The sequence below is a fragment of the Pogona vitticeps genome, chromosome 3 (assembly GCF_051106095.1).
Source record: "Pogona vitticeps strain Pit_001003342236 chromosome 3, PviZW2.1, whole genome shotgun sequence".
NCBI lineage: Eukaryota > Metazoa > Chordata > Lepidosauria > Squamata > Agamidae > Pogona > Pogona vitticeps.
The window spans coordinates 229762911-229788953 of record NC_135785.1 but is presented as its reverse complement, the minus strand read 5'-3'; the positions used below and the strand labels follow the sequence as shown (position 1 = coordinate 229788953).

Sequence of the window (26043 nt, the reverse complement as noted above, 5' to 3'; positions counted from 1 at the left end):
GTATGAGGTGAGAACTCTTAATCCTTCACCGCTTTAAAAATGTTATTATGTTGTGTCTTGGAATTATTTTAGATGTGTAGATGTCCTAAGATGAAGTGGGTCGAAGTCACTTGGGTACCAGGCTGCAGAGCTACAGGTCAGAAGCTTGATTCCCTGGAGAAGAGCCAACCTTTGTAGCCTTAGGCAAGCTGCACAGAAAGTCCCCAAAAGAAGGGAATAGTAAACCACTTCTGAGTATACCTAGCAAATCCTGGAAAGGGCCTCTATAAGTCAGAATCAATGTGATGGCACATTATTACTATTATTATGCTGTATGCCTTACATTTTTGCTTCTTTTTAAAATGTTTTAGTGAAACTTTATTACCGGTTTAAAGTGCTTTTTCTAAAATACTTTGTTCTACTTTTAAGTAGCATTTTATGTAAATTTGTCATTGGTTTTGTTTATAAACCATCCAGAGAACTCTGCTAGACTTATAAATTCGATGAATATCATTTGATTTCATTCATATGAGCACAAGTGGATGAAATGTATATCTTGTTTCTCTCAATTCCTATGAACAAGTAATAGCTATGGCTGAAATAAGTGAAGATTGATTATTTAACACCTTTCATTTTCACAAGTATGCCTTAACTATTGAAACAGCAAGAATCTAATTGCTCTGAAAGTCAACTTATTACATTTGGAAGGTGGAGAAAGTATTTTGCAGAACAGTATTTTCCTAGAAATTGTTCCTTCTGGAATTAGCTAAACTTCTTGCTTGAGAGTTGTGTTGGGTCCCACCAAAACCATTTAGAACGTACCATCCTTGGTTGGTAGCTGATCTGATGGAAGCTGTTGCCCAGTTCTTCCATCTAAATATGAGTCCACAAATTGACAGTGATCTTCTCCATGTCCTCTCTGGTCTCCAATATTATAAAATGTACCTGAAAACAGCAAGAACATATTTAAAGGATGCATAGAATTTAAATGTCATTAAAAGAGATTAGAGAAATATTAGTAGAATACATTTAAAAACCAGCATGTTCCTAGGACTGTTCATTCCCAGTGCATGCACGACAGGCCCACCAAATGTGCATCCTGTTCACTGCCCACTATTCCAAATAGCTACCAGCTATGAATGTGGCTTGTCTTATGTGCTATGTAGACAGATGCATCATCAGGCAGAATTGCCTGTCATATGTTAATGAAGTAACACAGAAATTCTCTATAATCCATTTCCATAAGACTGCATACTTGTATTCTGATATGAGATTGGCATTTGCTGATGGATGTTACAGTGGCATTCTGGGTGAAGCAAAGGGGGCTAGTTCAGTCTGTTATGTTCCATGTTACATACTGTCACAGCACACTGGCCAAAATCCAAATGGAAAAATGCCATTCAAATAAGGTGAATCTCGCAGTGTTTCCCCTCTTTCATAGCCTTCTCTTTGGGAAATCTGTTACATAACCAGCTGAGTGTCCAATCCATAACCGGTGCAAGGTCTGGCACCCAAAAGTAAGTGGTGGTGAGAGCTGAAGAATGTGGATGCTATCCTGAGACTGCATATGATTTAATTGGCTCTGTGATAGTGATTTTTTGATTGTAGGTGTGTAAGTCATTCTCAGGCTTGAGCAACACTCCCTGTCAATGTTCAGTGTCGTACCACATAACTGCTCTCTGCTTTCTGCAATAAGGACATGCTAAAAATCTATTTTCAGTGCATCAGTACTGGTCCATAAAGCTCTTAGTGGATGATACCCTGTGCAACTCACATAATCAGCTATTATGTGAATTGCCACAGGACATCATCCACTCAGATGCATACTTGCTGAGATTCCATTGTAAGTAATTGCCTTCAGTTTCATACCTGTAAGTGAATCGCTTAGGTAGATTTTATATCGGAGAGAATTGCACAGCTGCACACCAACAAACTTCTTGTACCACGTCCTCTTAACAAACTGCTTCCCTTTGCATTCAGAATAGGTGTCAGAGTTAAATTTGATTTGAGTCCAGATTGCATCTTTTCCCACTGTTAGAGAACAAGTATTTTGTTGGTGAAAAAAAAGCAGCATAAACACTGTAATCAAATGAAAAACAACTTATTAACATGATTGATTTACATATGTTTATAAAACGTCTCTCCCAATTTTGACAGTGAAACAATTGCATCAACTCACAATAGTAAACAAACAAAATTAAGACTTAGCGTATTAAGTTGTGAAACTGGGTTGGCACAGAAGGGTTTCTTGCCCACTTTCCAGGCATTCCCCCAGCTTGAAAATGGAACATGAATGACTGAGTGAAGATGTTCTTCCTCTTTCCCATCCCTGCATGTATGTAATCTTTGAAAATCAAGAGGAGGCATCTTTTGTGACTGGAGTACATAGGAAGGCCCATGTTGGGTTAAAACTAGAAGCCTATCTAGTCCAACATTCATTTCATGCAGTGGACATGTTGGCTGGGGGCAGCCTGCCAGCAGATCATGGATCCAATGCAGTAAAACACAAGTACAAAATAACAAATTAAGAAATAAAACACATATTTCATCTGACATTTTAATTTCATAAATAAATAAATAGCATGATTTTTACAAATAATAAATAAATGATATAATTTTATGTCATAAACAAATTAATTAATAAATAAGTGTTCTATTTCTTAAACTGCTACGTAGGTAAGGAGTGCATAAAAGGCCATTAAAAGGCATCCTACACCGGGAGGGTGCAAAAGGTGCCAGGCTATGAGGGCTGTGGTTCTCAGCCTTGGGTCTCCAGATGTTCTTGGACTAAAACTCCCAGAAGCCTTCACCACTAGGTGTCCTGGCCAGGATTTCTGGGAATTGTAGTCCAAAAACATCTGGGTACCCAAGATTGGGAAGCACTATGCAGGGCATGCTAATGGAACAGTAAAAATGCTCAATGGTCCCTCCTAAATTACCCACTTTTGTAATTCCCCCTTTCCTTCCCTTGAGCCCCAAGACTCAAAAGCTTATTTTGGAGCACAGAAAAGCTGCGGAGGATTCATCTGGATTTGGGTACAGCTTCCCCCCCACAGAGGATTTGTAGAACTGATAGATCTCTTTTTCCTACTAGGATGTCTGGGACTTTCAGCCTTATACTTTCTGCCAAGGTCTGGCAGTGCTTGCCACCCGCACATTCTGCTGCCCCAAAATATGTTTCTAAGCCTTTGGGTGGGGGATGGAGAAGTAGCAGTTCACAGCATCAAGGTGAGTACAGTTTTGTCAGATGGGCAATCTTCCTGCAGTTCTCCCTCCCAGGCTATAAGCAAGGGCATGGGTTTAAGTTTAAGTTTAGCGCTATTCAAATCCTCATTAAAAGCTTGAGGTAAATAGAGAGACTGTGACTAGCGCTTGAAGGTGAAAGGTTGGTGCCACAAGAAAGCAGCTGGGAAGAAAGTATCATAATTTGAGTTCTACCATAGAAAAAAACCCTTCTTCAAGTAGCTACTCATCTCACTTCTAAAGGTAACAGCTTCTGCGGAAGATTCTTCAATGATCTTAATTGATGTGGGAGAAAATTATGCTTTAGATGTGTCATGATATGGGATAGTCATGTAAATTAGATAGCCCTGGAAGGATATAGTGGATTAGCAAGGCAATTTTGAAAATGGGCACCAATGGAGAAATGTTTGCACCACATTCTGTTCACAGTACTTTGGTACAAATGTGGGGTGATGTTATCTAAGTCAGGCTGGAAAAAGTAGATGTAATATAGTCAACTTATTTTGATTCTGACAGAGGATTGATTTGTCCATTTATTGAAATTTTTACACTTTTAAAGGTTTCAACCTAAAGAGGTCTAATATAGTGAGAACAATATATTGAAGGAAACCTAGAAGTAGACAAGGACCTTTGGGGACTAGACTACAGAACGTTGGCCCCTCCTTTATTACACGTGTGTGTGTGTGTGTGTGTGTGTGTGTGTGTGTGTGTGTGTGTGTGTGTGTGTGTGTGTGTGTGTGTGTGTGTGTGTGTGTGTGTGTGTGTGTCAGGAGGGAAGCTTTTCTTTCCTGCTAAGTTTTCTTTATTGTTTCAACTTTTAAAAAGTTCCCATTTGCCCTGTTATTTTAGCTGGATTTCTTTTTCATCATTCTTTGTTCATTGTGTTTATGGTTTTACTGATGACATAAGCAGCTTGGGGGCCTTTTTAGAACTGAAAGCCAGACTAGAAATTATAAATTAATTTTTATAAATTAAATGCTGAGGAGAAAGTTTTACCCCAAGCTGTATTAAATGAATATAGTAAGAAGCCAAAGAAAAGTACAATACGTATATTTACACAGTATTCAGACTGAGTCTCCTGAATGAAGACATTTAACTCCCTTTTAAATCTGTTGATTGTTTTGTTTTTAGAGACCTTGTAAGGGATGAAGATTCCTTTAATATACTGTAAGTTGAGGGCATTTTTTTTCACTGCACTCTAAATTTTTTAGAGTTCAAGCAGAACCTGATCCTGTATTTTCTACAGCACAGTGGTAGAACACTGCCATGTGTTCTGTTAAATCACTTATTAAGTGAGAAACAACCTATTCATTTCACAAACCTGTCTTTTAATTTAATGACAGGGCTGAGAAAATACGAGCTGTGCCTGGCACAATTCAAGCTGTTGGTTTTGTGCCACTGGAGTACCACACCATGTTGTTTGGGCAATGCTCAGGTAAACATTTAGACTGGCAAGAATTCTTTGCAAATGGTATAGGCTGAAAAAGTGAAATCATGTGCAAAATGCCTTTCTCTTCCAAATCCACTCTGTCATATAGCAGTACATTATCTCATCTCAGAAAAATGTTTTCAACAGAGTATGTTATAGGTATACAGGACTTACTTGAAATTGGCTCAGTTACTCGGGGATCGGCTACAGAGGAAAAAGGAAAACACACCACTGGGTCAGACTGCAAAATAACAGCACATTCAAGTATACTAGGGAAAAAGATTCTTTCTTTGTAGTTGACGTAAATTAGAATCTGTACATTTATAAGTGCCTCCATTTTAGGCAAAACTGTTGTGGAACTACATTTAACAAATAAATTACTCAAGGACTACATTAAAGTATGGAAGGGAGTGTTTTTAAAAATAGTATTTCTCTAGTGCTGCTAGAACAGGAATAGGAAGATTTCAGGTTTTTGTGATCTGCTTTGTTTTTTACCAGATCCTTAAGATGCACCAACTAGTATTCATTCATTTTGTGCCACTGTTGTCAAGCAGCTGGGAGTCAGAAATCTTTGCGGCTCTACTGCAGATTAACAAAGTATATCCAAAGGACTTTAACTGCTTTACGTCCACCCTATTCTATTGTTTGTCAATGAGCTGCTTTTAATTCATTGTGCCTCTATGAAGTAATGACTTCTAAAAGTTTCTATCTCTAACAGCCCTGTGCAGGGCTTGCAAACTAAAAGCCATGGCTCCTTTTACTAGGTCAATCCATCTCATGTTAAGTCTTCTTCTTTTCCTACTGCTTTTCACTCTTCCTAGCATGCTTGCCTTTTCTAGTGAATCTTGTCTTCTCATTACATGTCCAAATCACAATAGTATCAGTTTATTCCTTTTTAAAACTAGAACATCTGTTCTAGTCAAGCTGAAATGAAATTACAGCAATTTGATTACAATTTTACATGATATAACTTTAATATTTTACAATTTAATGGGGAGTTGCTGGTTTTTCTTTTAAAGAATTCTGCAGCAGCATCATTCTGGTTCATATTATACAAAAGAAAGACTTGTTGCATTTTAAAAGCATTTTTATATTGCATTTCAAAAAGTTCTATTGCAAGATCCTGTGATCTCATAATGAACATCTCTAAATGCTATTTTAGCTGGATGGATAGCTCAGTGAGATAGAGTACCTGGTTGTGGAGCCAGAGGTTAGGACTTTCATTCACCTCTGTGCTATAGAGTTGAAAATCCAGCCTGTGTGGTCTTGGACACCTACACAGTCCCCAAATGCCCCCAGAAGAAGCCAATGGTAAACCACGTCTGAGTAATTGGTACCTGAAAAACCTTGGAGGGAGTCTCCATAAGTTGGAACTGACTTGACGGAATGTAATCATTTTCTGTTTTCCACTATGCGGGTAATGTTAAGAACTGTAATGAGCTAAAGAGACTCGTGTCTAATTTATATAATTTATATATGCACTGGGTCCTTTTAAGAAGAAAAGTGGGGTAAATAAATAAATAAATAAATAAATAAATAAATAAATAAATCCATCCATCCATCCATCCATCCATCCATCCATCCATCCATCCATCCATACATACATACATACATACATACATACATACATACATACATAATTTTTTAATTTCTATACTGCCCCCATTTAGTGTGTCACACTATACTGAGTGGTTTATGGCATGCTAAAATAAAACCCAACAGCAATAAGATTAGAAATAAAAATAATCAGATCCTAATTATTGAAATTCTTACCTGATTCAGTTTTAAATGGCTTTGATTCACTACTCGGACCTTCACCAAGAGGGTTGCTAGGTATCACAACAAATTCATAACTAGGAAGAAAATGAGTAAAAAAAATGCTCTCTGACCCAATTATGAATATCAAGCATCTCAATAAATCATAATACCAACGTACCTTAAAGGACTGTTTTAAGAACTTAATAGAAAGTGCTAGGTAAATGCTCCCATGGAAACATAATTCTGTGTTAGATTCCAGATATTCTGCAGAAACACACCATGAAAGAAAATAAAAGTTCTGACATGGTCTCCTTTAGGAGGTATTCAACAACTGGCACACCATAAATGTGAAGGCCCTCCGTCTTGCTGCCACCTGCCTAATTTTTTTCAGGAAGCCATCTATAAAAGAACCTCTCAAGATGAGTTACAGGTTTTGTCAAGTACCTATGGGAAGAGATGCTTTTTGAGATACGCTGTCTAAAGTTCTAACAGGCACTAAATGTTTAATACCAACACTGTGAACCATATACAGAACATTCTAGAAGCAACAGTATTTTTCAGTTCTCCCCAACTGAGGATGGAGAGTTGGAGAGAATTGAAATCTCCCTCTGTGGTCTTTGTCTCTCCAATGTTGGAAGAGTCAAAAAGTTGTTGGGAATAAGGTGGTTCTTCCACTCTCAGAATGTTTTGTCCACATATTTTGCAGGTTCAAAGTCCAGAAACCACTGCTACTTCATTAGTTTTGGTCAGTCTATGAAGCTCCCTGAACAGCAAGATGGTCTTGCAGTTAACTTCCAAGAGAATGCGGGAGAAAAACAGAACCACTAATTAACACACACCGAATAGCTTTTGCCTTCAGGTAATGGAGTAAACTAAGAACCAGATTGGTTTAACAGTTCAGCCCACACCACACATGAGAATAAATGGATTTGTACAAATTAAGTGAATGTTATTTATTACAATGTGGACTTTTTCCATAGGAAATTGCTATCCCATATGGGATCCTGGCAAACAGAAGTCACTGTACTATTTTCCAAATCATGTGACAGTGCAAAAATGCAAATGCATAGAAAAGTAACAAAGGAATTTTAAAAGCCTGTTAAATATCAGTTTAAGAGTTCAAGCAGAAAAGGTGTACCTATCACGGTACTTCCCTAACGAAGAAAGAAACACATCACATTGGCGTGTTGCAGAACATTACCTGTTGTTTGAACAGCAGGTTGTAATTTATTGTTGGTGGTAAGATATTGTTGGATCCACTGGTTATAGAAAGGACTACAGGTTGCCACTAACCCAAAACATTTATAAAAACAATGTATTCTTGAAGGTTGTTGTTGTGTTTTTTTGGGCTGTTTGGCCATCTTCTGGAGGTTTTTCTTCTTAACGTTTCACGAGTCTCTGTGTCTGGCATCTTCAGAGAACAGGAGCTAGAACTCTGTCTGTGTTCTGGTGTAGTGTGTGGGATTGTTGAGTATTTGTAGCTGTGGGATCAGAAAAGAACAAAAACTTGATCCCACAGCTACAAATACTCAACAATCCCACACACTACACCAGAACACAGACAGAGTTCTAGCTCCTGTTCTCTGAAGATGCCAGACACAGAGACTGGTGAAACGTTACGAAGAAAACCCTCCAGAAGATGGCCAAACAGCCCTAAAACCCCACAACAACCATTAACAAAAACAATTCACTTATTTAAAGCAAAAATATTTGCATTTTGTTTGTGATATAGCTTTGTACTGTGGGCTCCTGCAAGGATGAACTCCAAAGACACACATGGTATACTCTAGTTAAAGTTAAACACCCCTATCCCATTACTTTCAAGTAATGATAAGGGGTTAATCTAAATGCATAAAGCTCAAAAGTGCTTCAGTTTAGTTGGGTTGTACTACTTCTCCTGCTATTGTGAGGCTGAAATTATCTCTGGGGAAACATCCATCTTAAACTGTGTGCTGCAATAGTAATTTGGAATGGTGCCTATGTGAACTGGAAAACCAAACACACTGAATTCAAAGGGGGGGGGGAGGAAATAAGTCACATTAAGTTCAAAGGTACTTAATATCAGAGAAGTGTATATAGGGGGAGCTGTCTGCATAGCTCTGTGGTTTAGGTATGTGACTATAGAGTCAGAGGTTGGGAGTCTGATTCCCTACTAGGAGAAGAGCCAGTTTGTGTAGCCTTGGGCAAGCTGCACAGTCCAAGGTGCCCCCAGAAGAAGGGAATGGTAAATCACTTATGACTATTTTCTACCTAGAAAACCCTGGAAAGTGTTGCTGTACATCAAAATCAACTTGACAGCATGCGGTTACTATTAAGTGTGTATAGAACTATAGCCTTAGAGAGACACTTTGCTTTTTAAATCAGACTTCAAGTCTAGCCTCAATTCCAGTTCAAGGTAAAAAAAAAAGTTAACCCTTTCCTATATGCTTGTTTTTCTCCCCCATTCTCTTTGATGATCAGATAGGGATCTCTAACTTTTAATAGTTGCACATTTCAGACATTTTGGTAGGTTCAGTCTTTCATATTTTACTGACCTCTCTCGCAAAATACTAAAAAAGGAAAAGGCAGTGGTGCCTTTGGCTGGAGTATACATTTAAGACTAATGCTTTGTGCACTTCTGCCCAGTCAAAACCCATGATCTGTCATTCTTTTGTGCATACCAAAATATTCCACTTTAAACTGGAATAATTCAGTATTGGAAAAATCCAGTTGCATATTATTTCTGCATTTGGCAGGCTCCGCTCACCAAGTTATTATTGCTACCATGATTTCTCTGGATCTCAGTGCATCCATTTGCAGTTTCCTTTAGCACCTCCTTTTGTTAATTATATGCTTCCATCACATGTTCTTTCCATTTTGACCTCCATAAGCCTTTCTGTTTAACAAGTTTCTTTTCTCTCACCCTTCCTTCTGGTGACAGTTTGTCCCCCTTTCCCACTGTGCTGCTTAAGATCATTTTACATTGTGGCATACCAATGCGGCTACTTCTTTAGCTCACTTACTATAGTACCTGTTGTAGTTACCTCTGCCCCGGAGCAAACTGACCCTTCCAATTCTTTCATGCTGATAGCACTTCTCAACATGCTTTATACTCCTTGCCCATCTAGCTTATCCTGTGAGAACTTATCCCAACCAAATTCAACTTTTACTGTTTTCCAGAGAAGCTGGTCTATTGATGGCCCATTCTCTCAGCAAAAATATTAAGAACATTCCAGGATACAATGGTAGCTCAGCCAACTAGTATCAAAATGTTATGTTACCACGAACACAATAAAATCTTGCCATATGATCAGATTATCTGAACCATATGAAACTTAACAATATTCTACCCCATGCCCTGGCATTACATATTCAGGTAAATAAATTGTTTACAAGCTTGGATATGTCCTAGAATAAACCATGATAAACAAGTTGTATGCTCTGGTCATGTTTACATGACATAGTTACCACAGGTCAACACTTATGTTGGATATTTGTCAGCAATACATAATTTGTAAGCACATATCTCTATTATCTAACTCAAGGATAGGCAGGTACATCCTGTGGGCTCCATGTGCTCTTCAATGCCCAGCGCATTAGAAAAATGACATCCCCTCCAATTCTATTATGTTCTGTTTGCTCAGAAAATCCTTCTGTATCCTCTAGAATAGTCGTCCCCAACCTTTTTGTCACCATGGACTGGTTGGGGGAGGACGGGTCTGTGTGCAAGGAAGGCGGGACAACCCTCGTGCTTGTGCAAAGGAGTGGGGGTGCTCGTGCAAGCGCACATGTGTGCACTTGCACGCATGCATGAAGGGGCAGGGGCACCCCCCCCACCCACCCCCATGGGGACAGCGGGGGCAAAATCGGGAGCTTCCAGGACCTTTTCTGAGCCTGGAAAGGCTCAGAAAAGATCCTGAAAGCTGCCTATTTTGCCCCCTCTGTCGCCCGGGGGAGGCAGGGTGAGTCTCCAAAGGGTCCTAGGGTGTGTTCTAGGACTCTTTGGAGACTGACCCTGCCTCCCCTGGGGGCCAGAGGGGATGAAATCACCACCTTTGGGGGCTCTTCTGAGGCTTGGGAAACTTCAGAAGAGCCCCAGAAGGTGGCGATTTCACCCCCTCTCGCCCCCGAGGGAGGCAGGGGGAGGCTCCAAAGGGTCCTGGAACACACCCTAGGACCCTAGGGTGTGTTCCATAAGATGGACCTCTCCATAAGGCTCACCAAATTTTAGGAGAAGAAAGCAGATAATTTTTTCCTGTTTTCTTCTCCTAAAAATTTGGTGCGTCTTATGGAAAGGTGCGTCTTATGGAGCGAAAAATACGGTATTTCTCACCTCCTAGTTGTGCATCACACAGGCTTGCAGTCTCTTACTCCACAGCTCTACTATAAAGAAATACTAATCCAGAGCGTTTTCCCCCTAAAACTTTCAGGATGGGGTTTTAAGCAAAATGTGGCTGGTTATGAAACACAAGCCTAGACTGTGTTAATAGGGTGTGTCCATTTCATCCGTTTGAATTGCTGCATATTTCTGATGGTAAATTGCTGTTCTCTGCCCAACTTCATTAATCACTGTGATGAAACCCCTTGCATGCGACAATTGCCGTCATAGCTTTACTGAAAATAATGAGGTAGCATTAGCAGTATCAAGAAATGTTACCTATGGTTCCAGCTGGTGAGTTCTAAGATTGCTGCCATGCTTGGGAATCCACAGAGGTAACATAGTATGTCAAAAAGGGTATTGCTTGTTTCATCTGGGTGATGCTATGCCTGATAGTTAAGTCAATATTATCCATAATAGATTAAATTGCAAAAAGGCCCTTTGCAACACAGAATCATGCTATGGTCTGTTCAGGACTGTCATCAAGGTATACAACTACCATGGCATGTTGGGGATAAATAAAGTGGGGTCTTGACTTGAGAACTTAATCCGTATTGGAAGGCGGTTCTCAAGTCAAAAAGTTCTCAGGTCAAATCTGCATTTCCCATAGGAATGCATTGAAAACCATTTGATCCGTATCTGCTCTTTTCCGTCCATAGAAACTAATGGGAAGCTGCTATTCCGCCTTCGACCACTAGAGTGGGATATTTTGTTTTTTTCTTAGGTCAAGAAAGGTTCAGGGGAGGCAGGGAAAATACAGTCCAGGCAGGACAGTACCAGGCAGTCCGAAGACTGTCTCCCAATCCACTCTCTAAACGCTGGGAGGAGTGAGGAAGCAGACAGGCACCCTTTTCACTGGCCAACAGTTAACTGAAAGTTCACATTTTGCACTTTCCCTGCCTCCCACGTGGTTTTTTTTTCAGTTCTTAACTCAAATCTAAGTATGTAAGTCAAGTCAATATTTTCTTATGAGAGTGGTTCTTAAGTCAAAATGTTCTTAACTTGAGCTGTTCTTAAGTCAAGACCCCACTGTACAATTTATTGATGGTCCAAGTTTATTTTAGGTTATCCAGCCATTTCATTCCATTGTGAAGATTTTATTTATTGATGTAAAATGCTTCAAACTCCTCAGATGAATGCAACTGTTGAAAGGTCAAGGCATTTGAGTGTGAAGATCCATATAAGCAGTGTTGTTTTGACTAACTATCCAGCCAAATTGTATTCACTCCAACAACATTTAATAATTTGAAGAATGCCAAGCGAACCACATTATGAATACATGTTTTGTGTTTTCCTGGTTGCTTGCATTTTCCTCACTCTGAAATACTACCAACATTATTTTTGATAGCTCTCCAGGTTCAAGAGCCAAAGCACTCCTCAGCTAGGGAATACAAATTAAATTAACCAATGAAAAGTTCTGATTATCAGACATGAGAGAATGGAACCCCTGCATCAGGTCTGCTTTTTAAATACATGCCTGGAATTTTCCAGCAATCCAGTTATCCAACATAATCAAAAGGCAAGAAAATGTCAGCAAGTTTAAAAATTGCTGCTGCGTAAGAAATTTAATGGACAACACAAACATCCCTCAAAGCACCACCCTCAGGTGGATGAATCAGACTAATTTCTACACCAGTGTCTTTAGTCTTCCACTTCATTTAAATTTATGCTTTCAAGTCATACCATCACCCTTAGCACAATTACTCTCCCTGCATCCCTACAGTTCATTTATGAGGCTAACATGTCTCCCTGCAGGGCACCTTCTTAGATACAATTTGCTCCTAATGAATAAAGCTTAATGTCTGGAAGTTGAGTCATGACAACTGGACTTCTTTCTTGTTAGGTTGAATCATTTCACTATTCATCCAACGAGCTTCTTCAGTCTGAGGAGAGTTGGTAGGAGATTCCTGATATATCCTCCATGTTGGTTTCACTTCCCCCTGGTCTGAATAGGCTCATTAGAAGGACAAAGGACTTGGGGTGAGGGATAATCCCACTTCTGCAGTCCTTCTCCACCCATTGTCATGGGTTGTTGATGGTTGTTAACGGTGATCTTTCTTTTGTGTCCCTAATCCTTCTGGGGATGGATGAAAGGGCAGCATAATAAATAGGAGACAGATTGTATCTAATACCTCCACCCCTTCTGAGTGAGATATTTTCTATATGCACATGTAGGGCCTCCTTGACCCCTCTCTCAAGCCATCAATCTTCTCAGTCTAAAATGAGTACATCTTGGTCACCAAATGAGTGTCCTTTGTCCTTCAAATGAAGGAACACTGCTGATTTTGGTTCTGAATAGAGATGGAGATGACTCACCATTTTGGCAAGTTGTCCTGCTTCATGAGTCGTGAAAAGTTGACGACTCACAAAACATGAAGCTGTCCCCATTAACCGATAAAGCACGAATTTATTTGTCCATTTTTGGGGGGTTCCTAAAAAATCTCTGACCCCCGCCGCACCCTGCGTCCCCCTGTGCTGCCCCCATGCTGCCGCCACCCCCACCAATGCCCCCACCACACCCACTGACTCCTCCCCCACCATACTCACCACCATCACTGCCGAGGTCTCCATCTGGCCTCCGCAGCCACAGCATGTAAAAAGGAGGACTGGCTGCCCTTTGCAAAGATGGCAGTTGCTGCTTCCCCGCCATAAATGAAGATGCAGCCACCAGTCTCCCTTTTTACACAGTGTGGTGGCAATTACAGTGAGGAGGGGGTCAGTGGGGGAGGCGGAGGGGGCTAAGGTAGGGAGAGGAAGGGGGCGGGGATAGGCTGTGGGGGTGGGTGGGTGCCTTATGGGTCCCCCCCCATATGGGGGATGAATAAAATTGGGGAAATATTAATCGCTTCGTATTCGTTGGGGTCTCTGGAACCCAATATTTAATGAATCAGCGATTTCTAACAAATATCGCAATCCATTTTTTATTTGTCCCCATGTCTAGTCCTGAGTCATTGCCCCTCCTGTGCTGGGCCATTCTCCTGTTTAGTGACTGTTTGGTTTTTCCCATGTAGAACTCAAAACACTCCTCTTTGCATTGGACCACATATACTATATTGCTCCTGTGGTGTTTTGATGTCTGGTCTTTCGGGTGGACGAATCTTTGCATTAGTGTATTTGTGAGTTTGAAATGCACGGGTATGTGGTGTTTTCCATAAATCTTTTTGAGCTTTTCAGACACACTCGCCATGTAAGGGATGATCAGGTTCTTTTGTCAGCTCTGTATCTCAGCCTGTTCCACTGCCATCCTGGGTTGGGACATTCAGAATTCAGAAACTCTGTTAGTTAAATGCAGAGTCATTTTTTACATAAGTGGTATTTGTAATATCTAAAAGGAAACCTTTGTGGGAAGACACACTAAAAACCAAAACAAACAACAATCCAGTGTGTATCTGTTGCATGTTCCTTGTCAGGCCTTAAAAATTATCCACTGGAAAAAAATACGTAACTGATTGTTCTTTCTGCTAAGGTCTTCAGGCCCTGCCTTTCTTTGCAGGGTCAGATGGCTAAAATAAATGTTACAAAGGAAGCCTGTGATCAAATCTCTTAAATTTAAACAATGTTTAAGGGGTGGGGCTGATTTAGATTAGGATTGTGGTGTAATCACTTCCTTCAAATGTTATTTCCCCATAAAAATCCTTGTTCTATTCAGCAACTAACTTTGCTTTGGAAAAAAAGAATTGTTCTATTGAACACGCAGTTTGGCTCTAAACCAGCTCTTGGTCATTTGCATATATTAAAAGAAAGATTAATATATGAGAAATGGGGTGTGTTGTGTTTCCTGTGGATATGCATGATTCTGTGAACTTTTAAAAAGAGAGACTTTAAAGACTGCAGGCGCAAAATGGTAGTAGCAAAAAGATATGACATGTGAATGAACTAGGGACGTGCTCTTTCATGTTTTTCTACTCAACACCCCAGAATTCTCTAAGAATTCCTTGAGCAGAATTCTGGGAGCTTGAGACCACCTGCACAATGTGCAGATCCATAGATATCATCTTCCTAAAAAAGGACTTACCTGTGGTCCTGCAACAGTTTTTTTTAGTCTTTCTTTACAGTTGTTTGTTTTAAAAATATGACAGTTGCCACAGTGCTTTCTGAGAGCCACAATTCTTTATGTAGTGCCCCCATGTAGAGCCTAATGGACAGTGAGACTACACACTGCAGTGTCCTCCATACTAGAATATGAGGAGATTCTCTCCCCCACACCACTTGATGCCTTCTCTTCTCTTCTTTAAACTACAGAGCTGGAAGGGACCCTACGGACCATCATGTCCAGCCCTTGTCAACAAGGCACAGTGGGGAATCGAACTCCCAACCTCTGGCTCCACAACAAATCCTAAACCACTATGCTACCCAGTTTCTCTTCTCTGATTTCAGCAGGCAGCTGGAGAAAGGCCAGGTGGCAACAAAAAACAATCAAGAAAGGAAAGGACAAAAACAAAAACAAATCCAAAAAAGAATCCCAGGGAAGCTAGAAACGGGGGAGGGGAACCCCACCCAAAAATCAAGGCAAGAAGGCAAAAAAGAAGAAGAAAAGAAAAGAAAAGAAAGAAAAAAGAAAACAAGAGGAAAGGAAAGGATCCAAGTGGGGGCACCATTGGCAGGCAGGCAGGCAGGCAAGCAGGAAGCATTTGACAATGGAGGACACCAGGAACCCAGCACAAAGAAACCCCACAAGGGGCAACTGAAGCAAAGGCTACTACTATTCACTGGATTCTAGGCCATTTTGCAAATTTAAAATTCCAGCTCTCCTGGATATTCTTATTGGCTGGTAGCTGACAGCCCTTTTCATGCTATTTGATGAAAAATTTCTCAGAAAGAGGGAACTCAAAATAAATATTCATGTGTGTGTCTTTTCTAAACATTAATCATCTGTGATTTAAAGGTTCTCTTTTAGCCATCACCAAAATAACATGAATTTTATTAAAGAGCCTCGTGGTGCAGTGGTTAAAACGCTGTACTGCAGCTAAAACTGTGCTCACGATCTGGGGTTCAAATCCCAGGTAGCCGGCTCAAGGTTGACTCAGCCTTCCATCCTTCCGATGTCAGTAAAATGAGTACCCAGCTTGCTGGGGGGGGGGGCAATGTGTAGCCTGTATAATTAAAAATTGTAAACCGCCCGGAGAGTGCTTGTAGCGCTATGGGGCGGTATATAAGTCCAATAAATAAATAAATAAAATAAATAAATTGTGGTCTTTTAATAAATATAAAAGGCCAATCTCTATTTATGAGTTGGCTGTTACCTGTAGAGATTCCCAGTCAGTCAACTACCAGTCAACCATCCTAATGTATTTTGTTGTTATCTCCGAACAGTAATAGGATGAAAAACACTATTTAAACCATGGGAAACACTTGCACGGAAGTGAGCTCCAGATCGTACCCTAGAACACTATTGTATAATTTGCAGCTAGGGAAGGTATTAATTGAAACCAAGGCCGGGAAGTTGTTGCAGTGGGATTTTTGAGCAGGTATTCAAATGCAACTGATCTCTGGTTTCCATGCCTAAAGCTATACCACTAGGTATAGTCCTGAGTAGACCTTCATGCAATTGAACTTTGCATTGCATGCTTTTTTTTGGGGGGGGGGATGCCCAAGCTGATAAGAATAATATCTGGTTCTGCTTTTCCTTGCTATCCCCGAAGTACTCAGCCTCCACACTGTGGTAGTGATACTTTTAAGACCTTTCCCAAGTTGAATCATCTGAGGACCACCCCTGCCCCAAAAGTGCCTGCCAGTAATACACATATGTTAATACAATGGAATCCTCTTTACAGATGACCTTGCATTCATTCTGAAATGATTTAGTTAATTTTTAGAAAAAAGAACTGTAGAATCATTTTAGTGTAAGTCTGCTTGAGAATATATCGCCAGTGTTACAGCAAGATTCCTGGATTTCCTAAACGCATTACCTTGTGTTAGGCTTCAGGTTTTCCACTGTAGAATGGGTTTGATTTGTAGTTATAATGGACGTGTCCTTTCCTGTTGTGCCTCCATTTTCAGTTGATACAACTTTATATTCTGAAATTAAAAGGAAACTTATTCAGTTATTCTCCCATGTTCATTTCCCTCTTTGCTTATTATCCGCTAACCCCCACTCCCTTTTTTGCACAATCAAGCTCTTATTAAACTTTAGGTTAAGTGATGTTCGTGTCAAAATATTATATTGCTCGTCATTTAGTCATGTCCGACTCTTTGTGACCCCATGGACCAGAGCATGCCAGGCCCTCCTATCTTCCACTGCCTCCCAGAGTTGGGTCAAATTCATGTTGGTTACTTTGCAGACACTGTCCAGCCATCTCATCATTATATTGCTAGGCACAGTAAAAACAGTTTTATTTTTGAAATACAGGGAACAGGCAAAGATTATGACGAGAACTTTGTGGGGGAAGGCTGATTAGTAGGTCATGAACTAGTGAAATCAGTCACACATGGCTCTTTTCGCAGTAGTTTTTCCTTTAGCTTAAAAGGAAAACTATCCTCAGTAGCAGTATGTCTGAAGTAAGGACTACTTATGTTTAGTTTTCATGACATTTAAAAAGGTCAGAAGAAATTCTCCCTGTTAAAATTGATATGAATTACACCATGTTCCTGTTTGAGTTCATACCATGTTTATACTAGAGTTATTCAGATAATAGGGCTCTACAGATGAACATGTGAAAGGGATTCTGATTTTTATAACATAGAGCAGTATCTGTATTAGAAAATAATTCTTTAGTAATAAAAAAATGGTAGACATTTATTTTAAAATTTTTGCTAAGTGCTAAAAATAGTTTGCCACTGACCATGTTTTATCCTTCATGTCTTGAAGGGATATGTGGCAACTACATGGATAACACTGGATGAAGCCTTTTCATTACTGAAGTGAAATTTTCACAGTGACAAAATTGCAGGTTTCTAGTGTTTTTGAAGTCATCGAGGGAACAAATGGGGAATATGGTGCTGATGAAAAAAAATCACTTCATACAGAAGTATGTGCTCACAGTTATGTTTATACACTTATCTGTTCCTAAGAAGTGTTTGATTAGTGTAAGAAATCAAATGAAACCTGAAGGACCATATTCAGTATCTCTAAACTAGACTTGGCAAATGAGTGACCTTGCAGATGTTGTTGTTGTTGTTTCAATCTATACACTGCCTCATAGTGTCAAAGAACTCTCTGGGCAGTTTACAACATAGTTATGCAAACAACACTTTGCCCCCAGTGAGCTGGGCATTCATTTTACCAACCTCAGTAGTAAATTGAAATTTCCTACTGCTACTACTGCTGATTCTGATTTTCTTCTTCTTAATGTTCAATTGCAGTGATGCTTTTGTATTTTCTTCTTCCACTTTCATCAGAAGTTGTTTCAAGTAATTGCTGCTTTTTGCCAGTAAGAGGGTGTCATCTGCATAACTTAAATTTCTGAAGTTTCTTTTACCAGTTTTCACTCCTCCTTCATCTAGATCTAGTCTGGCTTTCTATATGATATGTCCCACTTACAGATTGAACAGATAGGGAGATAAAATACACCCTTGTCTCACTCCTTTGCCTCCAGGAAACCATTCTCTGTCTCTCTCTCTAAACTGTCCTAACGGTAGCTTCTTGTTCACAATAGAGTTTATTCATCTGTACAACCAAGTACTGAGGCATACCATGATCCACACAAAGGTTTTGCAAATTTACAAATTTGCATGTGCAAAATTAACTGGCTCCAATATAAGAAAGTCAATATCAAAAAGAAGCTATCACAAGACAGAGTCCCCTCATATGCCAGAAGAAGCCTAAAGGCTCAAGTTACAGCCTTGAGTTTGCAAGAGCTGAGCAGCATTGTTGAGGGCAGGACATTATGGAGATTTCTCATTTATCGGGTCACTATAAGTCTGAGATGTCTTGATGGCATGTAGCAACAACAATTTTGCATTAGAAAAAGCTTTGATACCTGCAAATATTTATATACTTTAAAATTATGTAACTTAATTGATAGAGTAGCTGCATCCAGTGTGCCATTATTGCAGCAAAGAGATTTAAAGTCCAAGGCTGGATTGACAAATGCACATTGTTCGATGCCTGGAGAATCTTAATGCTTTACCTATGACCTAATGTGTACTTTATAGATGTCAATTCTAATTAGCATTCTGGGGATATACAGTTCAGTTTATATTATTGTATACTGTAGGCTGGAGTTTTGCTGTTATTATGGTCTTTGTGTCAGCAACACATTCTTTAATACGAAGCTTCAACACAGAGTTTCCTGGAGACATCCAAGATCCAAGCATTGGCATCAGCTCGATTTGATCTTCACTAGAAGTTCTAGCCGTCCTAGTATTACAATCACACACAGTTACCAGAGTGCTGGTGTGTAGTAGAGTAAAATTGCGAACAAAGAGATTGTATCACACGAAAAAGGAAGGAAGACCACGTATTGACATCAGCAAGACTCGCAATCAAAGAAAAGTGCAGGAATTTGCCCAAGCGCTTGAGGAAACCCTTCCAGGTCTGTTAGTGTAAATGCACCTGAATGATGGGAACATTTCAAGAACGCAGTGTATAACACTGCCTTGTCCACCTTTGGCAAGAAGACCAAAAAGATGGCTGACTGGTTCGAAGCCCATTCAGAGGAGTTGATGCCAGCCATCAAGGATAAGGGGAGAGCTCTAGCAGCATACAAAGCCTGTGCTAGCGAGTACAACTTGCAAGCTCTTTGAGCTGCTTGTAGACAAGTCCAACAAGCTGCCAGGAGATGCTCCAATGATTATTGGCTTCAGCTCTGCTCTCAGATACAGATGGCAGTGGACCCAGGTAACATCAAAGGAATGTATGACTGTATCAAGAAGGCTTTAGCTCCAATACAGAAGAATTCTGCTCCCTTGAAGTCTGCTACAGGTGTGATCATCCAGGACCGAGCACAGCAGATAGAGCGCTGGGTGCAGCACTACTCTGAACCATATTCCAGAGAGAATGTAGTAACTGAAGAAGCATTAAATAATATTGAGTGCCTGCCTGTCTTGGGAGAGCTGGACAGCGAACCAACCTTAGCAGAAATAAAAGCGGCCTTGGATTCCCTTGCTTCCAGCAAGGCGCCTGGAAAGGATAACATTCCTGTTGAAGTGCTGAAGTGCTGTAAAGAGATAATGACCACCAAACTGTATGAAGTCTTTCATATCTGCTGGAGGGAAGGTGGAGTACCACAGGACATGAAGGATGCAAACATCGTCACATTGTACAAGAACAAAGGAGACAGGGGCGACTGCAATAACTACCGTGGCATCTCTCTTCTTAGCATTGTAGGGAAGCTGTTTGCCCGTGTTGTGCTGAAGAGGCTCCAGGTGCTTGCAGACAGAGTCTATCCAGAATCACAGTGTGGATTTCGAGCTAATAGATCCACCACTGACATAGTGTTCTCCCTCAGACAGTTGCAGGAAAAATGCAGGGAACAACAACAGCCACTCTTTGTGGCCTTCATAGATCTCACAAACGCCTTTGATTTGGTTAGCAGGGATGGCCTTTTAAAAATCCTTCCCAAGATTGGATGTCCACCTCAACTCCTTAACATCATCAGGTCCTTCCATGAGGGAATGAAGGGCACTGTAGTTTTTGATAGCTCAACATCAAATCCCTTTGACATCCGAAGCGGAGTGAAACAGGGCTGTGTCCTCGCACCAACCCTTTTTTGGCATCTTTTTTGCTGTCATGCTGAAGCATGCCTTTGGACCTGCAACAGAAGGTGTCTATCTCCGGACTAGATCAGATGGAAAGCTCTTTAATCTCTCTAGATTGAGAGCAAAGACCAAAGTCCAGCTGAAATACATGCGGGACTTCCTCTTTGCCAATGATGCAGCTGTTGTTGCTCACTCTGCTCAAGACCTCCAACAACTCATGAATCATTTTAGCAAGCCCTGCCAAGACTTTGGACTAACAATCAGCCTGAAGAAAACAAAAGTCATGGGCCGGAGCGTGGACTCACCTCCCTCTATTACCATCTCCACACAAGAATTGGAAGTTGTTCATGACTTTGTGTACCTCGGCTCAACGATCTCTGACACTCTCTGCCTAGATGTCGAGCTGGATAAATGCATTGGCAAAGCAGCTACCATGTTCTCTAGACTCACAAAGAGAGTATGGCTTAATAAGAAGCTGATGGCATATACCAAGATCCAGGTCTATAGAGCCTGTGTCCTGAGCACACTCCTGTACTGCAGTGAATCCTGAACCCTTTGTGCAGGGCAGGAGAGGAAGCTGAACACCTTCCATATGTGTTGCCTCCAATGGATTTTTGGTATCACCTGCCAGGACAAAGTTCCAAATAGAGTAGTCCTAGAACGAGCTGGAATTTCTAGCATGTATACATTACTGAAACAGCGATGTCTACATTGCCTTGGGCATGTCATGAGAATGGCCAATGGTCAGATTCCAAAGGATCTCCTGTATGGAGAATTTGTGCAGGGAAATCACCTCCAAGGGAGACCACAGCTGTGATACAAGGACATCTGCAAGCAGGATCTGAAGGACTTAGGAATGGACCTCAACAGATGGGAAACCCTGACATCTGAGCGTTCAGCCTGGAGGCAGGTGTTGCATCATGGCCTCTCCCATTTTGAAGAGACCCTTGTCCAGCAGGCCGAGGCAAAGAGGAAGTCACAAAAGCATCAAAATCTGGGAGCTAGACAGGGGACAGATTGGATTTGTCTTCAGTGTGGAAGGGATTGTCACTCTGAATTGGCCTTCTCAGCTACACTAGACACTGTTCCAAGTCCTCCATACAGAGCACGTTACCATAGTCTTTTGAGACTGAAGGATGCCTAATCTAAAAAATGCCTGATATATGATTATATCTTATGCATATTTCTTCTTCTTCTTCTTCTTCTTCTTCTTCTTCTTCTTCTTCTTCTTCTTCTTCTTCTTCTTCTTCTTCTTCTTCTTCTTCTTCTTCTTCTTCTTCTTCTTCTTCTTCTTCTTTTGTATTTACAACTAAAATTTTGATTTAAAAACCACAACAATATAAAAATAAATGCCTTTACCAACCGTAGATATTAAGCTAGTACTGTTTTCTTGGTTTTACAGATGGAGAATCATCTACCTTTTGACCCCTTAAGGGAGATTTCCTGTTCTGAATTATTTGGACAGCTTTCCAATGCACTCAGGACTGAATGTGACAGAAAATTTTTTCCCCGCAATGGCAATATAAATCATATATTCAGCTGAAAAGAAAGTGATACTTATAATGCATACTGTAAAGAGAATCTGAGCAGGGAGTAAGGTGACATTTCTCTCAGGCCCAGAGGGGTATGTTTGGCCTAGGCTGCAAGCTTATAATTATTATGAAGATGAAAACAGGTTTTAATTATTATATCTCATACTTGAGGAGGCTTCTGCCAAGTTATTTTCCTGTCATTGTATGGGATCCAAACCATGTGAGAACTAATGACATTTCCTGCAGTCAACAGTATTAAAATTGAAAAAAGTAACACTCTGAATAGCAAACTGCAAAAAATTCCACAACTTATAACTTGGAAGACAAACTGCTGTGTGTTGCACTATGAGAGACGTAGTTTCTCGAGAACTACAAGTCTCAGAGTCCTTACTATGGCATCCAAATAGTGGAAAGAAGCGTGACAAATAAAATAATAACTAAAGGGATATAGCAACTAAATGTAGCAGGCACCAACATTGCTGGCAAAAATCACAGGCTCCAGAATACACGTGAGAAAACAAGTCAGTCCTCTGATCTCTGAAGTTCATAGAAGAAACAACATTAAATTACAGGAATCCGTGGCTTGCAAGTGTTTATTCTTGTGTATAATCTAAACACTGCTAAATCTTGCTTTGATTAGAAATCAGATAGCCAAAAAAAGTAACAATCTTAAATAAAGGGACATAAAGGACATCAGTCAATCTTCTAATTTTTCAAAAAACTAAAATAGACTCCAGGGAAGAAGAAAGAGGTTCAGTTTTACAAGCTGATATCAAAATCTAGCTAACCTGTTACAGTTTCGTTTTGTGGTTTTTCCCAGTCCAGGATGACAAAAGATGGACAGCCTTCAACAGTCACCACAGTGAGATTTGTAGGAGGCTTTCGTGGGGGACTAGTAGCTGTATCAGTGCTGTCCCCCTCCTCTGTTGGAAAATATTGGAGAGTATCTGTGATGGAACATGGTACATCGTCTTCTTTTTGCATGTACTTAACGTGGTCTCCTAGAAGAACAATATCAGCAATTAGCCCTCATTTTTACAAAGACCAAATGATATGGTAAAGTACATGGTTCTCATCATGGAATGCCTCTCACCAAAAAATATGCTAACAGCAAAGTAGCATGTAAAAGAGGAGGTGCTAAGTTAAAGCTCCTTCCATTGATATCTAAGCTGAATTCAAGCATTCTGTGTTTAACCAACATATTCTACTCTACTCACCCTTGTCCCGTCATTTTACTTATTTTAAAAGCAATTGTTATTAAGAGAAAAGATTCTTCTACCTATGGAGAAGCATTGTCTCATCCAGAACCAGTTGTCTTGTGGTGTCACTTGCATGGAGATTATTTAAAAATAAAATATATATTTTTTGTAGGGAGGAAGCATTCTGTTATGTGAGGGTGTGACTACATTGGAAGTTATTCTGATTTGACTTTGCAGTGATTTGATTCAAAGACTGTATTATGTTTGGAATCACAATCAGTGCTCACACAGGGACTGCGAGTTGGTTTGGTAATAGACCACATTGAATGTGATACAAATTGCATTCCAGCCCACAGCCCTCCTTCTATCTTTCCTTCCTTCTTCTGGTCCCACCTCTGCCAGTCCTTCCTTCCTCTGGTCCTGCTTTTGCTGATTCTTTTATGGTTCACTGTGAAGCTGCTGTCTCATTTGAAGCTTCAAACTACTACTTTTCCCAAAAAATTTCTATAGACAGCTAGCATGGAAAAGTACTTAACAATCTAAAAGTATAGAACATCAAAAGTTTGAACAGTAATTTTTCAAAATATATCATAATTCAGACAGAATAAGGTCTGTATTTCTTAGCAACTGCACCAATATATCAGACAGCTCCTTGAATGAATAAACTGTATAATAAACATCAAGAGTGGTAGTGAAGAGAACTGGTAAAATGACAGTAAGCTCAGAGAAGAAAACACAGGGTTTTAATCCCCCCCCCACTTTTTAAAATGTGAATAATAAACAAAAGAGGATATGGAAACCAAGCCTTACAAGGAATTATCAAGGAAACTGGATATTGTAGTCTGGAGAACAGAAGACTGTTAGCCATCTTCAAATATGTGAAGGGCTGTCATGCAGAATGAAGATCAAGTGAGTTTACTTTCTGTAGTTCTAGAGAATAGGACCCAAACCAGAGGATTCAAATTGTAAGAAAGGAGATTTCAACTAAACATTAAGAGAATCTTCTAACTGGTACAGCTATTTAGCAGTGGAACAGACTATCTTGGAAGTTGCTGGAATATCTTTCATTGGCGATTTTTAAAAAAGAGATAGGATAACGATCTGTTGGGGATGTTTTGGCTGGGACTTTGTGCATTGGCAAGGAATTTAACTAGATGAGTCTAGGGATCTCTTCCAACTCTACAATGGCATGATTCTACAATACGTTAAGTAATTTCTCAGTACTAAATAAATATAGATTTTTAGACATACCTGTATACCTTGGTGTGCCTGCAATATCAGTTTCTGTAGTAGGCAATGAGCTGAACATCGGGCTACCTAAGAAAAAGCACAAAATACTTTTAATTAAATTCTGCTTCTCTCATTTTAATCTCAAATCCTCTCCTTGGTACATGCTTGGAATTGGGCTGTGATGGAAAATAAATGCCTCTTTGCACTGCCAAAAAAAAAGATAATCGTAACCCAAATGACTGAGCTCATTATTTCTGTTGGAGACACTTCATGCATAATATACAGAATCTTTCTAAAAGGAGGGGTTTTTTGGTGCTTCTTTGATATTACAGTCATTCAACATTGTTTGTCCCCTCAGGGAGCCCACTGGGCCTTGTACTTAGCAACACTTAAAAATTTGAAGACAAAACTAAGCCAGTTCTTCTTTTCATGCCATGTCATGTACTTTAATATCCTGCGAAAGATATAAAGACACATTTTGCTATCCAACATGCCAAGAAAACTAACGCCAGTGAATTTATGCTGGTAAATAAATTAAAGAATGCAATGGAACACATTCTGAATGAACTCGATATATAGATCCCACTAAAGCAAGCAAGAATTAAATCATAAATTTATGACTCAATTCTTAAATGTCTTGAGGAAATGCACTCTATTATTTAAAAATTAAGTATATGGGTTTTCCTTACACTTGCTTTTAACTATAGATCACTAAATCACTCCACAGAGCTATTTCAAATCTATTGTTTGCTAGCCAGCTTATTTCTCTTTTGAATGTACTCCATAACATGGTAAGGAGGTTTGAGAACATCAACGAAGTTGAGAGCAATGCAGACAGGAGGTGAGACTCCTAGAAGGGTTAACCAAAGTGTAATAGGCAAAGACAGAGATAGGCATGAACCTCAGCTCGAAGGTTTGTGTTGGTTCAGATGTGTGGCCTTACAGATGCCACAAGTTCCCTTCCCACACCTCTCTGGCCAATGACCCACTCACTCCTCTTCAGATGTTCAACCAGTCCCCACAGGAGTACAGGGTTGCCTGTCCTGCCTCCTTGTCTGAGTGAGCAATCAGCCAAGGAGGGGGGGCAGGAAAGTCCATGCTTCTGCCAGAGACTGGTCAAATAGCCAAAGAGGAAGAGGAGAGGCATGCACACTGGCTGGCGAGTGGGGAATCCAGCCGAGGAGATGGGGGAAGGGACACACAGCCCCTCTGGTTCCGCTTGCCTAAATTGGCATGAGCCTATGAACATGAGTTTCTAGTGGTGATGGAGGTGGAGAAATTCTTGAAGGGCAGCAGCAGTAGTAGAAAGGGACACTGGTGGAGGATCTTTTATAGATAAAGGCATGATACACAAGCTAGCCCTTATCACTTCTGAATGCTTCTCAAAATCCTATGATGAAACAATCCGAAATGAATCAAGAGATAATGCTGGAAGATAGTACTTCCAAGTCAGAAGGCACTGAATTCAGGTAATATGATCATGTACCACCAAGTCAATTCTGACTTATGGCAACCCTTTTTAGAGTTTTCCAGGTAGAGAATACTCAGAAGTGGTTTACCATTCCCTTCTTCTAGGGTTACACTGGGACTGTGCAGTTTGACGGCTAAAATCAGCTAACAGGGAAAAGCAAAAGATAAGTATGAATAGTATTGTTGCTAATGAAATAACTGGATTAA

The 26043-nt window shown here is 40.2% G+C and overlaps 1 protein-coding gene across 15 annotated transcripts in view; it reads right to left on the bottom strand.

Annotated features, from left to right (window-relative positions):
- Positions 1–26043, bottom strand: part of ABI3BP (ABI family member 3 binding protein) — a 160973-nt gene that overhangs the window by 3040 nt on the left and 131890 nt on the right. For all 15 annotated transcript variants that reach the window (XM_020785011.3, XM_072993870.2, XM_072993873.2 and 12 more), the window contains 7 exons: positions 24388–24453; positions 22726–22938; positions 16676–16784; positions 6425–6504; positions 4826–4855; positions 1849–2010; positions 802–924 (listed from right to left, as the gene is read on the bottom strand). In XM_020785011.3, the coding sequence (XP_020640670.3) occupies positions 802–924; positions 1849–2010; positions 4826–4855; positions 6425–6504; positions 16676–16784; positions 22726–22938; positions 24388–24453 (783 nt within the window). The remainder of the gene's footprint in view (positions 1–801; positions 925–1848; positions 2011–4825; positions 4856–6424; positions 6505–16675; positions 16785–22725; positions 22939–24387; positions 24454–26043) is intronic.